Source organism: Oncorhynchus mykiss, chromosome 2 (genome assembly GCF_057628025.1).
Source record: "Oncorhynchus mykiss isolate SJ-2025 chromosome 2, ASM5762802v1, whole genome shotgun sequence".
NCBI lineage: Eukaryota > Metazoa > Chordata > Actinopteri > Salmoniformes > Salmonidae > Oncorhynchus > Oncorhynchus mykiss.
Window position 1 is genome coordinate 62,644,576 of NC_143023.1, and position 16,318 is coordinate 62,660,893.

General features: G+C 40.0%; 2 protein-coding genes across 3 annotated transcripts; both read left to right on the top strand.

Moving 5' to 3' along the window:
* The first annotated feature begins 1,477 nt into the window (after nt 1-1,477).
* yars2 (tyrosyl-tRNA synthetase 2, mitochondrial) lies at nt 1,478-10,614 on the top strand. Of its 2 annotated transcripts, none has more exons than XM_036952649.2 (6): nt 1,478-2,305; nt 2,546-2,713; nt 3,065-3,220; nt 3,351-3,521; nt 8,221-8,376; nt 9,363-10,614. In XM_036952649.2, the coding sequence occupies exons 1-6, from the start codon at nt 1,518-1,520 to the stop codon at nt 9,418-9,420; spliced, it is 1,497 nt and encodes a 498-aa protein (XP_036808544.1). In that variant the 5' UTR covers nt 1,478-1,517; the 3' UTR covers nt 9,421-10,614. The 2 variants fall into 2 exon arrangements, with proteins under 2 accessions (XP_036808544.1, XP_021423397.1); XM_021567722.3 differs by having other exon boundaries at nt 1,479-2,305; nt 8,221-8,427.
* Nucleotides 10,615-12,372: 1,758 nt separating this feature from the next.
* On the top strand, nt 12,373-15,960 carry cdkn1bb (cyclin dependent kinase inhibitor 1Bb). The gene is made up of 3 exons (XM_090204205.1): nt 12,373-13,079; nt 13,488-13,617; nt 14,524-15,960. The coding sequence occupies exons 1-2, from the start codon at nt 12,650-12,652 to the stop codon at nt 13,604-13,606; spliced, it is 549 nt and encodes a 182-aa protein (XP_090060331.1). The 5' UTR covers nt 12,373-12,649; the 3' UTR covers nt 13,607-13,617; nt 14,524-15,960.
* Nucleotides 15,961-16,318: the final 358 nt, after the last annotated feature.

Here is a 16,318-nt window from a genome sequence, read left to right on the forward strand (position 1 = left end):
CAGCCCCGTTGGAAAATATAAATGGACTGTTTGAAAATGTGAATATTATTATTATTTTTATTTTTTTAGAATAATAAAGTACTATATATATGTTTTAAATGTTTTTATTTGGCGAACCCCTAACGGCATTGCCCAGTTTGGGAATACCTATAACTACATGATGAGATTATTATGGACAAAAGTGTGAGATTATTTTTAATTTATCAAATGGCAGCCAAACACGATCATCATGTCACCAGAATAACAACCTCAATATTTATATATATTTGATTTTAATGTTACACAATGTGTCTTATTATCCTCTCAGGTTGATAATGAAAGAAAGTATTTGTTTGGGTTGTGTGTTTGCCTGTTATGTGGATATCCCATTCGAATCTCACAAATTTAAATCTGGATCATTTGGAAAATGGGAATAATGTGTAATTGACCATGTTTTCTTACCCCCCTATGTCAATGACAAAAGCCAAGGAGACTAAAAATAAAAGCAAACCCCCCACCTGCTTAGTAGTGCATTTATTTGGGGGGGGAATAACAGCGAAGTTTGACCTGTTTTTTTTTACATTTCTTTGTATAAATCCATACAATGTATGTTGATTCATGATTTCGACTGGCTGATATAACATGTGAGTGTCGTCCTGACACTTAATTCTCAATATTAGAGATCGTATTTCAATATTGAAACTACGTACGAACAATGTTACACAATGTATAATATCGGAAACCCAGAACTAAAATCTTGCGCAACTGCATAAAATGCTCGATTTTCTGGGGGCAGATGTGTTAGAAAAGGTACTAGAACAAGTGGAATCAGGGCGGTTGCTTCAAAATCGTAGAATAAAGAGAACACAATCAAAAATCCATATATTTAGATTTTTTGTGCAATTAATATCCATGGAGTACATTGAGATTTTTTTTCTCCAGAATTTTTGGGAACTTTGGCATTAGTGTGTAAATCTAAACTTTAGAGTCTAACTGTACAGACGCCAAATAGCCTACACGTCAATCGCCAAAAGCTTTTGGGAACGGGCAGAAAAAATCTGGAAAATAATCAGATTTCCTTCCAATTTCTTCATGCTAGTACAGTAGCCTACATGTCGGATAAAACATGTCATGACAGGCCTGATGGAAACAGGTAGGCTAAACCTTCCAAATGTTGACTAAACAAAATATGCTACACAAGGTGGAATCTTTTTGTGTTGGTCAAATGAATTATGTGAGAAATGTTGGTGGAATCGTTTTGAATGATATACTGTAATAACCATCATGCCGAAGTAAATTTGGAGTCACGTGATGACATGTTGTGTGGTCCTCCCACTACCACTCGTAAATTATGAGGAACTTCACAGGGTGGTGAAAGTGCACAGTGGTGAGGGTGATGCTCCTTTGAATAAAAAGGCCACAGGTCAGGAGGAACAGGCAGGATGTGGTACCACACAATACACCAGATGGCGCTATATTTTTTTCTGTCATACATTAGTCCCTTTCATTTTCCTGTCCGGTGTGTCACAGTTTCCAATATGGCGGCATTCATAGCCAGGTTTTTTTCACGTGTATCGTGGCATGGTTCTTGTATTATTTTGAAAAACACACTCCCATGTATATCGTTAAGATACACGTTTCATCGCTCTGCAACAACCCAAAGTGGACTTCTTTTTTCGCTAAATAAACGGGGCATTTTGAAGGATGCTTTCCCCGAAAACGCAGCCCAAGATCAACTTCCTCAACTGCTGCAGTCTGGGTGCCAGACCGTGTACTGCGGATTCGACCCCACGGCGGACAGCCTTCACGTGGGTAATTTACTTGCCATCGTCGGGCTATTGCATTTTCGAAGCGCAGGACACAATGTCATCGCTCTAATCGGTGGTGCAACAGCACAGATAGGGGACCCAAGCGGGAAAACGAGCGAGAGAGAGCAGCTACCGTCTGATGTAGTGGAGGACAATACAAGGGCTATCAGGGACAGCTTGCAGCGAATCTTCACCAACCATGAACTGCATTTCCACAACGACTCTAAAAAGTTTGGCACTGTAACCCTATTGAACAATTTAGCTTGGTACAAAGACTGGAATGTGGTTGCTTTTCTGTCAGAAGTTGGCAGACGTTTCCGAATGGGGACCCTGCTCAGTAGGCACAGTGTCCAGTCCAGGCTGAAGAGTGCAGAGGGCATGAGCCTAACTGAGTTCTCTTACCAGCTGTTTCAAGCTTATGACTTCTACCACCTGAACCAGAATCATAGCTGTAAGATCCAGCTGGGAGGGACAGACCAGCTGGGCAACCTGATGTCTGGGCACGAGTTTATACACAAGTAATGTTGCATCAGATTCATTGGACACACACAGAGACATTTGCAAATGTACTGACCAATTATCACATTGATTCCAGATATTGTAGCCTAGCATCTGCATGGTGCATCAGACACCAGAGTGATGCTTCAAGGCCATAAATAGCCTGCAGTAGTAAACATGCAATAACACACACATGCCTCAACATTAACTGACCGGTGATGGCCTCTTTAATATCCATTGTATCAATTTCTCTATAACAGGGTGACTGGACAGGATGTGTATGGGCTGACCATCCCACTGGTGACCAGCTCTGCGGGGGACAAGCTGGGGAAGACAGCAGGCAATGCAGTGTGGCTGAACAGGGACAAGACATCTCCGTTTGACCTCTATCAGTTCTTCCTCAGGCAGCCTGACAGCAGTGTGGAATGGTAGGTGGCTGGAGACTGAGACCGCAATAGAACTGGCCCACTTATCAGAGCCTTCTATTTAGGCTTATATTCATTCTGGTATAATTTGATGCTTTGTTTGTATAGACTAGGACCACTAGGCTTAACCAGAGTAGTGAAACCGGCCTTAGGCCCGTATTGAAGCGTCTCAGGTGATGAGTGTTGATCTAGGACAAGGTCCCCCCTCTATGATTTAAAAGGCGCAACTAGATCAGCACCCCTACTCCGAGATGCTTTGTGAACATGGGACCTGGTGGTATTAGCACCTGAGTGCAGCCTATGTATGGTGGTGTTGGAGACTGAGTTGGAGTTGGTTGGTTGTGCTACCTGCAGGTATCTGAAGCTGTTCACCTTCCTACCCCTGGCCGAGGTGGAGAGGGTGATGGAGCAGCAGAGACAGGAGCCAGGCAAACGGCCCGCACACAAACGCCTCGCCGCCGAAATCACCAAACTGGTCCACGGCAAGGAGGGTCTGGAGAGTGCCAAAAGGTGAGGAGTGTGTCCATGTGTGTTATGTGAGTGCACATGTGCGTAGGTCATTTGTGTGTCATTAATGAGGTTTCGCTTGGCACTATTATTAATGCTGTGTGTGTGTGTTTGTTTGTTTCTCTCCCTCCAGATGCACCAATGCCCTGTACCACAGTAACCTACAGGCCCTGGAGCAGATGAGTGATGCTGAGCTGCAGGAGCTCTTCAGAGAGGCCTCTTTCCATGAGCTGCTGCTGGAGCCAGGGACCACAGTACTGGATGCCTGCCGCAGGGCAGAGGCCATTCCCCAGGGGGGCAAAGGGTAGGGCTCCCCCTTTACGTTCCTCTGTTCCTTATACCTGACCCGACTACCTCACACGGAGGGTCACTCACTCTCTGTTTCGCTACTCGCACCTTTAGCATAAGCATCATATGCATATCAACCCTCAAGGTGCGCAAACACAAGCACCAACACATAAGCACCATAAATAGTGCATCAACTATTGTAAATTATGAATGGCATGAAGACCTATTTGTGGAATTATATCCATGTAAACATGTATCAATCGATATTTGTTTAGAGTCAAGGATATGTTTTGTGTAGTTCTACAAAGTCTGAGTGAATAACGTACGCCTAAAGCCATATTTCGACTCTTCCGGCTGTCCATGAAGGCATGGACAGCAGAGTGGTCATGCATGTGCTGAACGCATGGACAGCGCAGCTATTCTTGGAAATAGAGATGCACTTCTTGAATTTTAAGTTATTTTACCACGGGTAAGTGTCATAGAAACTGCAGAATATACTCTTTCTGATACTATATATACTGAACAAAAATATAAATGCAACATGCAACAATTTCAACGATTTTACTGAGTTACAGTTCATATTTGGATTTCACATGGATGGGCAGGGGAGCAGCCAAAGGTGGGCCTGGGAGGGCCAGCTAATCAGAATGAGTATTTTCCCACAAAAGGGCTTTATTACAGACAGAAATACTTCTCAGTTTCATCAGCTGTCCGGGTGGTTGGTCTCAGATGTTCCCGCAGGTGGCTTATGGTAAAGGAATTAACATTCAATTATCTGGCAACAGCTCTGGTTGACATTCCTGCAGTCAGCATGCCAATTGCACGCTCCCTCAAAACTTGAGACATCTGTGGCATTGTGTTGTGTGACAAAACTGCACATTTTAGAGTGGTCTTTTATTGTCCCCAGCACAAGGTGCACCTGTGTATGATCATGATGTTTAATCAGTTTCTTGATATGCCACACCTGTCAGGTGGATGGATTATCTTAGCAAAGGAGAAATGCTCACTAACAGGGATGTAGACAAATTTGTGCACAAAATTGGAGAGAAATATGCTTTTTGTGCGTATGGAACATGCGTATGGAACATTTCTGGGATCTTTTGTTTCAGCTCATGAAACATGGGAACAACACTGTATATGTGTTTGTATTTGTGTTCAGTATTGAAATCAAAACATTGAACATGAAGGAGGATTTGATGAAGGCTCCTTTCCCTGCATATTGTCACTCATCAGACTATTATCAATTTAATAGTGTCTTCAGGATAACTTTTATTATGTGTGAAAGTAGTTTCGGTTTAGTTTAGGTGTAGTTTCGTGGGCCAGCTTCAAAGGCCCTGCACTCATCAACTTGGAAAGAGTCAAGGATATTATTTTTTTAACCTTTATTTAACTAGGCAAGTCAGTTAAGAACAAATTCTTATTTTCAATGACGGCCTAGGAACAGTGGGGTTAACTGCCTGTTCAGGGGCAGAACGACAGATTTGTTGTACCTTGTCAGCTCGGGGGTTTGAACTTGCAACCTTCCGGTTACTAGTCCAACGCTCTAACCACTAGGCTGCCCTGCCGCCGCTCCCCCCCCCCGTCTTGCATTTTATTAGTAATAGAGTTGTAGTAAATAAAACTGTCCCGCAATAGCGTCTTTAAAAAAAGTTACATGTAAAAGAGAATGATATCAACTCGCAAGGCCCGCGGTCAAATGATTAAAATGGGTCCCAACCCTGATAAATAGGCAGAACACAAGATCTTTACACTATTGTTGTTCTAATCTCTTCACCCTCCTTATCAATCAGTTAGGCCTTATTGAAATTCGATTGTGAGGTAACGTGCATAGGGCTGTGGCAGTCTCAAAATGTTGTCATTGAACATCAACACGTTTAGCATCTCCAGGCCTCAGCGTACTGAGATGCTGATGCGTGCCTTTGGAACAACTGCGTTTACAAAGTCGAATAAATCCATTTGATATGGAATACATCCCTTTTGTATAAACATATGATTTATTTTATGCAGGTCTAAAGAAACTACATGACCAAAAGTATATGGACACCTGCTCGTCGAATATTTCATTCCAAAATCATGGGCATTAATATGGAGTTGGTACCCCCCTTTGCTGCTACAACAGCCTCAACTCTTCTGCTAAGGCTTTCCATTAGATGTTGGAACATTGCTGTGGGGACTTGCTTCCATTCAGCCTCGAGCATTAGTGAGGTCGGGCACTGATGTTGGGCGATTAGGGCCTGGCTCGCAGTCGGCGTTCCAATTCATCTCAAAGGTGTTCGATGGGGTTGAAGCCTGGGCTCTGTGCAGGTCGGGCCAGTCAAGTTCTTCCACACTGATCTCGACAAACCATTTCTGTATGGACCTCGCTTTGTGCACTGGGGTATTGTCATGCTGACACAGGAAAGGGCATTCTCCAAACTGTTGCCACAAAGTTGAAGCCCAGAATTGTCTAGGATGTCATTGTAGCGTTAAGATTTCCCTTCACTGGAACTAAGGGGCCTAGGTGCTTCAGCGGTCGGCGGTCCCGTTCAGTGAGCTTGTGTGGCCTACCACTTCACGGCTGAGCCGTTGTTGCTCCTAGACATTCCACTTCATAATAACAGCACTTACAGTTGACCGGGGCAGCTCTAGCAGGGTAGAAATTTGACTTATTGAGGCCATTAAGGCATTCTACTGACAATGTTTGTCTATGGAGATTGCATGGCTATACACCTGTCAGCAATGGGTGTGGCTGAAATAGCTGAATCCACTCATTTGAAGGGGTGTCCACTAGAGGTCGACCGATTATGATTTTTCAACGCCGATACCGATTATTGGAGGACCAAAAAAGCCGGTACCGATTAATCGGACGATTTTAAAATTTTAAAATTTTATTTATTTGTAATAATGACAATTACAACAATACTGAATTAACACTTATTTTAACTTAATTAAAACATCAATAAAATCAATTTAGCCACAAATAAATAATGAAACATGTTCAATTTGGTTTATATAATGCAAAAACAAAGTGTTGGAGAAGAAAGTAATATGTGCCATGTAAAATATGTGCCATGTAAAAAAGCTATGTTTTAAGTTCCTTACTCAAAACATGAGAACATATGAAAGTTGGTGGTTCCTTTTAACATGAGACTTCAATATTCCAAGGTAAGAGGTTTTAGGTTGTAGTTAATATAGTATTTATAGGGCTATTTCTCTCTATACCATTTGTATTTCATATACCTTTGACTATTTGATGTTCTTATAGGCACTATAGTATTGCCAGTGTAACAGTATAGCTTCCGTCCCTCTCCTCGCCCCTACCTGGGCTCGAACCAGGAACACATCGACAACAGCCACACTCGAGGCATCGTTACCTATCGCTCCACAAAAGCCGCTGCCCTTGCAGCGCAAGGAGAATAACTACTCCAAATCTAAAAGTGAGTGACGTTTGAAACAGTATTAGCGCACACCCAGCTAACTAGCTAGCCATTTCACATTGGTTACACCAGCCATTAGGCTGATAGGCTTGAAGTCATAAACAGCGCTGTGCTTACGAAGAGCTGCTGGCAAAACGCACTAAAGTGCTGTTTGAATGAATGATTACGGGCCTGCTGCTGCTCAGTCAGACTGCTCTATCAAATCAGACTTAATTATAACATTATAACACACAGAAATACGAGCCTTTGGTCATTAATATGATCAAATCCGGAAACAATCATTTCGAAAACAAAACGTTTATTATTTCAGTGAGATACGGAACCGTTCGGTATTTTATCTAACGGGTGGCATCCCTAAGTCTAAATATTCTTGTTACATTGCACAACCTTCAATGTATGTCATAATTACGTAACATTCTGGCAAATTAGTTTGCAATGAGCCAGGCAGCCCATACTGTTGCATATACTCTGACTCTGCGTGCAATGAACGCAAGAGAAATGACAATTTCACCTGGTTAATATTGCCTGCCAAACTGGATTAGTAGTTATAACTAGTGATTATGATTGATTGTTTTTTATAAGATACGTTTAATGCTAGCTAGCAATTTACCTTGGCCTCTACTGCATTCGTGTAACAGGCAGGCTACTCGTGGAGTGCAATGGTTAGAGCTTTGGACTAGTTAACTGTGCGGTAGCAAGTTCAAACCCCCTAGCTGACAAGGTGAAAATCTGTCGTTCTGCCCCTGAACAAGGCAGTTAACCCACAGTTCCTAGACCGTCATTGAAAATTAGAATGTGTTCTTAACTGACTTGCCTAGTTAAATAAAGGTATAAAAAAAAAAAAAAAAAAAAAATGTTTTTTTGTTTTTTTTTTATAATCGGAAATCGGCGCCCAAAAATACCGATCTCCGATTGTTATGAAAACAATTATTGCCCATTTATCCATTTGTTATTCATTCAGGAAGGAGAGAGAGACACATTAGCTCCAGACTGGGTACCAATGTCTTACAATGCATTGTCTTGGTGGGTTAAGTTGGGAATAGGTGTGGGGGGATTTTTTTAATTTTTAATTTAAGCTCCAAATAATTTTCTGTTTGTGATTAAAAAATTCAGACAAATGAGCAGTAAAGTCAGGGACAGAGCAGTACATTGCTATTTTTTGGGCCGGTCTTAATTTATTTGCTTGTTTCTCTCACTCCCTCTATTTCTCTCTCAAATTCTACCTTTTTTTGTCTGTCTGACTTTCAAACGGTGTTAACTGACTCTTTCTGTGCTGTAATGTGTTGTGATGTGCTGCAGGTATCGCATGGTATCAGAAGGAGCTGTATGGATCAACCACAGTAAGACAGACAGCCCAGAGCAGGTACTGATCCCTGGACAGCACCTCTTGGCCAACGGACTTTCTCTCCTCAAAGTGGGCAAGAAGAACTTCCACATCATCAAGTGGCTCAATCTGTGAGTGGCACTGGGACCTTGAAACTACTATGGACTGTTTGTGGACTGGAGGTAGGACCGCAAGCTGGGAGGCTTAGGTGAAGGGAGATGGATATTGGAAATGGACCTGTATTGTTTCAATACATCCCTATTTGTGTCTGAGGGGATGTAGTGCACTATATATGTGTGGATTTAATGATGCTGTAAGATGTGGTATTAAGTATATTTGTTAGAAGTTTTTTGTCTTGTTAGTTGTATGTTACATACTGTGTCTGTAAACTGTTTTATTTTTGTGATCATTCGATATTAGATAGCAGATTTGCCTACTATTGAATTTCACCACTAGGTGTCAGTATTGTCTTCTCTTTCAATGAGGACCGGGAAAAGCCTCCTTTAGCAAGCCTGAAGCAAAGCTCGGTTGTGAGACCCTAGTTACATCCAGGAATTAAAATTCAATGGCAGAAATATCTTAAAGCTAAAATAAATTATAATTCAAATTTAAAAAAAAATGACAATAGGAATAGGAAATTATGGAAGTATATTTCCTGAAGAAAATGTGTGCTTGCTAGCTTGTTTTAAAGTATTTATGGTTTTTGAAATAAGTTATAGTTGTGGTACAGACTAATGGTGCGTGGGTCAGCTGTTTGTTCACCCGCACCCGCCCGCAATTGCTAATAACCCATCTGCAACCGCACGACTACATGTGATGAAATAAGATGTAGAAAATGCGCTATAGGCATGATTTAGATATGTTTCTGCATATAATTTCCGACATATTGGTAGGTTATTTGTTAGTCATGATTCTGCTTATAATTTCCAACATATTTGTAGGCTGTTTGTTAGTCTACTTGCCAATAATTGGATGCATGTAGCTTCTCTTTTGTCATTATTATGTTTCCCTAAAAGACTACATAAACCCTTGCTCACCAGAATAATGTAATAGATCCCTAGAGTGAATGCTTCAATCTAGTTGACATCAGTAATGTTTTTTCTGTCTTCTTTTGCAGAGCAAATACGTTTAGGGACTGGGGAGAAAATACAATGACGCAACAACAACAAAAATGATTTCTGTGCAAAATGTCCAAATGACATCAGTTTGACCAGTTGAAAGGAAAAAGAAAGCTGTGAAAATGACCCAGTGTTTCTGATAATATTTCAGTTTGGCTTCGATGCATATTTTATGTGTTTGAAATACTATCAGCTTTTATGCTGCTCTTATGATGAAGACAGCACCTCTGCAGATCTATCTAACTGAGCAATGCATTCTATCAAAATGCAGAAAGAAAGAAATCCTATTTCTCCAAATTTTGCCTACATTTGGTGTATCATTTTACTGTAAGAAAGGCTTCATTCTGCAGGAGTTAATATTAAGGCTAAGTGAGAGGTTATAGACCTAGAGTCAGTGGCCAGATTTCACTTTCCATTTAACCCATCTGAACACTAGGCTACAGTTCCCTTGACGTGCCATAGGCCTATTTGAAGTCCCGTCTTGTGACTGTGGGATTTGTACCGCGCCTCACAATCATCACACACAGCCTCCTCTTTAACCACTTCACCAAATCTTTCCCAAACATGACTTTTCTGGCCCTCCCTTCTCTTTATTGTCAAATCTCCTTTCACAGCTTTGGTCTTGTTGAATTAAATTTTTAACCTCAAACCTGGTTTGACATGAACTTTTTCCTCCCGTTCCCAAAAGCATTATTTGGTGATTGGCTGTGTAGGCTATTTGGCACATACAGTTAAGTTCTAAATCTTAGGTTTATGCACTAATACCAGATAGCCTAAAATAATGACAGAAAAACCTCAATGTAGCCTATATAAATTGCACAAGAATTAAACATTTTTTATAGATTTTTTTTATGGTATTGTTTCTCTTTGTTCAACCCGCCCGCCACGCACCCACCCTTCAGCCACACAATATTTAGTGACCCTAAACCCATCCACCATGTGGATTATGAGTCAACCCGCGCATCACTAGTAGTGACTCCAGTAGTAATGGGTGGTGACTGGTTATAGTTGGAAAAGTATGTATATGGAAAGATTGATTGGCTGATTGATTGAATGGATAGCCTGAACATGGTGTCTAGCTTGGTGGGTGCCGCTGCCAGATGCATATAGGTGGAACACAGGCTTGGTGTTTGGGGTATTTTTATTTGGTTGTTGTTAAAATAAGCTGTTAATGTGTTTCAACACATGCTTTCTGTTTTTCATAGTTGTAACAAAGGCACTCCACAAATTAAAATTGATTGAACACTTGAATGTTGGTGTTTTTAGTTTTACAGTAACATAAACTAATGAAAATGCTATTGTTATACAGAAAAATAAATCTTATTCTAATCTTACCTAAGCTTGTCATAAACACAACCAAATTATTATTTTTGCCATAGCATATATGACATGTATTAATTACACTGTTAGATTGTTGCAGTGAGATTGACTGCTTATTAGCTTGAAGGCGGGGGTCCCTCGAGGCCCCAGTTCTAGTGTTAAATGGTTCAAGAGGAGTTGCGTTGCCAAATGTTCCCCATGTAAGTCTATAGCTCTTTCATTGCCATTGAAGTGCATTGGGAGCTCATTTAAATATTGTTGTAGTACAAAAAAAGTATAGATGCTGTAAAAAAAAAATATTTGTAGAATTTTCTCAAGGAAAGTTGGGGTGGTCTGCCCGTTTGAAAGTTGGTTTTGTGTTTATAGCTTATACGGTTACAGAATTTCCGCACATTTCAGCTGATTAAAGGATGGGGGAATTAAATAATGAATGAATCTACGAAGTGTTTCCATCATCCTGAAGTTGGTCTGGAGTTTCTAGCTTGAATGGTTAGAAAGCAGTGGCACTGTGACTACTGTATCTACCTCTCGTGGTCACCATTGACTCTCGTGTTAATATTGCACATGTTAAATCAGAATAGTTCAAAAAGTCTTTGACAACCAATCTAAGTAAGGTCCGTCTGAACATCTCAATGTTGTTTTTGGTGTTAATAGATTAAACGGTTCAGGAAGAGATGCGTGGCCAAATTGTGTCATTTTTAACATTGAAGTCTATGGCCCTTTGATTTCCGTCTGCACATTTGAAAGTTGGTTTCTTGTTAATATCTTAAATAGTTTCAGCTCTAAAGAGGGCGGAATACATGTAATACGTAGAAGTATGTAAGAAATCCAGTGTCCTGCCTTCACCATGCACACTAATTAAAAACAAGTGTATGTTTGTCACATTGTACTGCCAAGTCTGTCTCTATTGAAGATGGCGAAGAAGTTATTGGAACTTATATAGGTAGTGTTTCATTGATGGTTTGATTGTTTTTTTCAAAATTGTCTTGTTTCGATATATTGCAGATGAAGATTGTTTTCCCAATGAGAGATGCTTGCCACTACTGTGATACCCATCCCTTTTGCTGGGGTGACCACTGGTGACTTTGACTTAGCCCAAATAAGTAAATATTCTCATCTAAATCATGGAGAGAATTAAGCCAACGGCGTGTAAAATAATTAAAATGTTCAGATTGGTAGAATGCTTGACAGATATGACAATGGAAGTGTGCCTACCTCATGCAACAAGTTGCTTCACACTGACTTGTGTATTTTCAAACGTTTCAAATCATTAAGGTGGTATTACAATCTCCACATGTATTGAAAAACTATTAGCATTCTAGAATTCACAAATAAAATTAGATTTCCCCCTGTATATTTATTGTTACATTTTGGTGCTGAAAAACTCTTGACACAGAGATAGACAACATTGCCATTCAAGTATTTTCTCAACATAAAGTATCCATTATTCGTTTGTTGACGTTTCCTTATAGTGGCCTTTATTTCGTTACATCCACTGCTACAATGTTACAGATGCCTATTGTGATTACAGCAGGTTTCATGAAGTTTAACGTATAGAAGAAAGCCTTTGTAGCGTGTAGATAACCTTAAGGGAAATGGGCGGGTCTATACTCTTTAACCAATGAATGCCCTTCTTCGTTTTAAATCGTTCTCTGTGTCAATCATTTCTACCCTAGTCAGCCTCCCTCAATCGCCATATTGGGTACTGAAAAGGTTTGTCTGTTGTTTCGTCTCTCTTACTACGAGACGAAATTGACAGGAGTGGCTTCAGTTACGGCACTTTGTTTTGATGGTCTGTCGAGACTACTTTAGCTCATATTGCCATATTGGAAGTTAGCGTTTCTTTACAGACCTATGCATGCGTTTGTGTTGATCAGCCGATTTACTCTTGTTTTGGATCGCGGCGAGCAAGGAGGAAATACGCATTTTTAAGTGTTCTATTTGGACGTTCTTTGATTCTCGGAAAATGTCAAATGTTCGTGTTTCAAATGGGAGCCCTACATTTGAAAGGACCGATGCTCGGTTTTCGGATCACCCCAAACCGTCAGCCTGCAGGAACCTTTTCGGCCCGGTGGATCACGAAGAGTTAAGGAGGGATTTAAAGGGACATTTGCAAGAGATTGAAGAGACGTCCTCAGCGAAATGGAACTTCGATTTTTTAAGTCAAACACCCCTATTAAACGGGAGATTCGAATGGGAATTAGTGGATAGTAAAGACATTCCACGTTTCTACAGCAGAACTCAACGATCGGCAAAGGGCCTTTGCCCCTCTGGGAATAATAATGTGGATCTTAATGGGAATAGTTGTGTGACTCCACCGCAGCCCTCTGAAAACACAGAAAGGTCGGAGAGCAAAGAGCAGTGCACCGGGCAGAGAAAAAGACCAGCCTGCCATGGTACGCGTTTATGAATAATGATGATAAATTCTGATCATGATGTCAGTCTGGCTACTTTGTCTTTCTGCCTTCTGGCTACTTTTCCGGTGCTGGCCCATTCGCTGATGTAATTTTGTATCAGCCAGGCTCGACGTTGTAACCTTGTAGCAGACTGTTTGTTTGCTACATTGTCGAAAGTTACCAGTTAGATGGCCCACTTAGTTATTCTAAATAAAAGCGTTACTGCAATGTATTATCATCGTTTTCACTAGGCTTTACGGGTAGTATATGACTGTCAAATTGTGACGGTATAGAATCTGATAAGCAAAATCACAAAATATAATTTAAAGTAACGCCCGGCGCTATTCGCAATACTTCATTTCGAGAATATAATTTTGACATCTTAACTTTTTTTGATTTCTCTTCCAGACCTCTCGTCCCAAAATAAAAGGTCACACAGCAGTTCGGATGAAAATACTCGTTGCCCAGCCTTGGCGCATTCTGTAGAACATACACCCTTGAAAACCAGTCCCAGGACTCAAACGTGAAGATGACAAAGGTGAGTAACTTATCTGATACAACTAGACAGAAGGACTATGGTCTCTTGGAGCTTGGAATATGCTGGAGTTTCTCTATTTCTAGCTCAGGCAACTAGTTTCATAGTTCGTTAGATATTGACTGGCTTCAGTGAGATGGACTATGCTGTTCTGGAACTCACCCAATAATTTAGCAATTTTTTTTGCAGGGTGTGTAAAACTGCTCAAGTTGGGTTTTGTGAAGAGACATCACTTGACGTGTGTTCCTGTAATAATTTAAGACCTACTGTCTAAATAATATATTAAGTAGTTGTGAATTTCTCACGTTATGCGCAATTGCCAAGTGACTATTCCCGTTAATGAAGCTCGAAATGCATAATGAACTATATCGTGGCGTTCAATGCGGTCTAGTAAAGGGTTAAAGTCCAAGAGGCTACACATAGGCGACGTTTACTACAACCATTGCCACGGTGAGGTTGAGTTTCCGACGAAACTGTAAACAAGTCTCAGAACAACACTATAGTAAAACGTCAGCAACCACTGCCCTCACCAGAGGGAGAAGAGGCTGGTCTCCTCAGAGTGCCTTATGCACGCTAGGCCCCTCTCAAAACATCTGTCCATTCTCGTGAATGAAAGCACAGTAGCCTATCAACGTTTTTTAATAGGCCTAAAGTTTTAATGAATCTTTCAAGTGTGTGTTGGAGAGAACAAATTATAATTTGGAAAGTGAAAGTATTCTGGTGAGTCTTGGTGCTTTGAATGAGTCCACAGGGTGTCTTTTTGACTTCAATATTTGGCTGTCTTTAGCTTTCTTAGAAATGTTTTGTCATGTCAAAACTACCACTGTTTTTTTTAATGCATTTGTATGTAATCATGTTCATGGTTGTAAATTAGAGCTGATCTCATAACTTTTTTAAATTTCTCTGCAGAGCTGAAGCCGTATTTCCCCTTTTGTCATCAAAAGCCTCAGTGTTGGTTGATTTTTGAAGAGGAACTACAAAGAAAATGAAACATATCAATTCTCCTGAAGGATGGGGATGCTGTGCAAGCACTGAATATAAACACTAAAGTTCTGGCACTCATAAAGTTACTGCCTCTAAAAGCAGTCAATGTAGCAGTGTGCAATTAGGTTTTCCTTTTTTGCTCATTTTTTTTACTACCTGTGTATATATTTCTCTTCATATGTAGCACATAAAACGTATTATGTTTTTTTTTTTTTTATCCTTTACGTAAAAGGCGTGAATTTGATTTGACTTGAAGAATTGCAGTGTATTTTTGTTTTCAAAATGCTGTGTATCTTAAGGCAGTGAGTGTAACCTGTTGAAGTATAATAAATCTGCTCCATTGAGAAAATTATTATGGATTAAATAATTGTTCCTCGTCATTATAGATCTTCATGGGTCATCCCTGTATGTAAGGAGAGAAGGACGGTACTTAATGTGTGGCCTTGTTGTTTTTTTAAGGTCATTTAAGTGTCACTCAATCTGGGTTCTCATCCACCCCACAAACTATTTCTGTTATGACACAACAGCAACAAAAATATCTGAAGTCAGCCAATATTTTTTTGTATTTTGAGAGATTCCGGGAATAACACATTTTCCTTCTCACCGTTTTTGAAAGTGTAGCCAATTGTATTTGAAGTTGTGGGAGGTTATCATTTGCTGAAGGATAGTCTTATGTTAACTGTACTGGTTGTATGAATCGACTGTATCCTCTCCCTGACATGCTCAAATATGTCTTTGTTAGTTTAATGGTTATGTTACTTTTTAAGGAGGCGTTTCCATATGGGTGGAATAATGCCCTACAATACCAAATACCTGGTTGCTTCAATATGGCTGTCGACGCTTTCACTTACCATCAGGTTGCCTTGACATTGTACTCCTGCGTGATTAAGAAAGGTAATAGAATTTGTTCGCCCCCCCCCCCCCCCCTTCTTCTCCATGACATTGTTAGACTGCTGATCATGCAAATGTAGCTTCGAAAATAACTTTTTTCACCCAGCTACAATCAGCCTTTGTTCAGAGGCTAAGAATTGTCACACAAAAAAGCAGTCACTCTGCCTGTGTATTTCGTGTAAATCTTTGAAGTGTACATAACTGTGTAAAAACACTGAGAAATTATACTAACTTATTTATGTCAGGCTTTTTTAAATGTAGAATAAAATGGGTTTTTGATTACGGTTATCCAAAGTGGCATTTACATTATACCTTCTTTTTTTTTGTAAAATCATATTTTTGCTAGTTTTTATTTTATCAAATAAGGTTGCAACCTGAGCCTGATTAAAAAAAATATTTGATGTGCATTTTGTATTGTGTGGTTGGTTATAAGATATGTTGCAATCAATTAAAACTGAGAAATTACATCTATCTGATTTGTTGGTCATGTTTGCACTGTTGATAGACTGTGTAGGCTGGAGAGCATTCCTATCTCTCAGCCAGTAGTATACAAGTTATTCTATTTAGATTACACTCACTATTTAGATTACACTATATCTATATTCCTTTGCTTCATAACTTGTTTCATATAGCCTATTTGTGAATCACAAGTAAAAATGCCTCAGGGCCCTGCTTTTAGGCATAAGAAAATAACAGATTGCTGTGATTGTGTTATACCTCAGTTCTCTCCATATCCACTGTTTTTAGTATGATTTAGACCATTTACAATTTTGGAATGAAGTCAAAGGCATGCAAAGATTTAACTCGATAAAAACGTATTTTTGTGGTT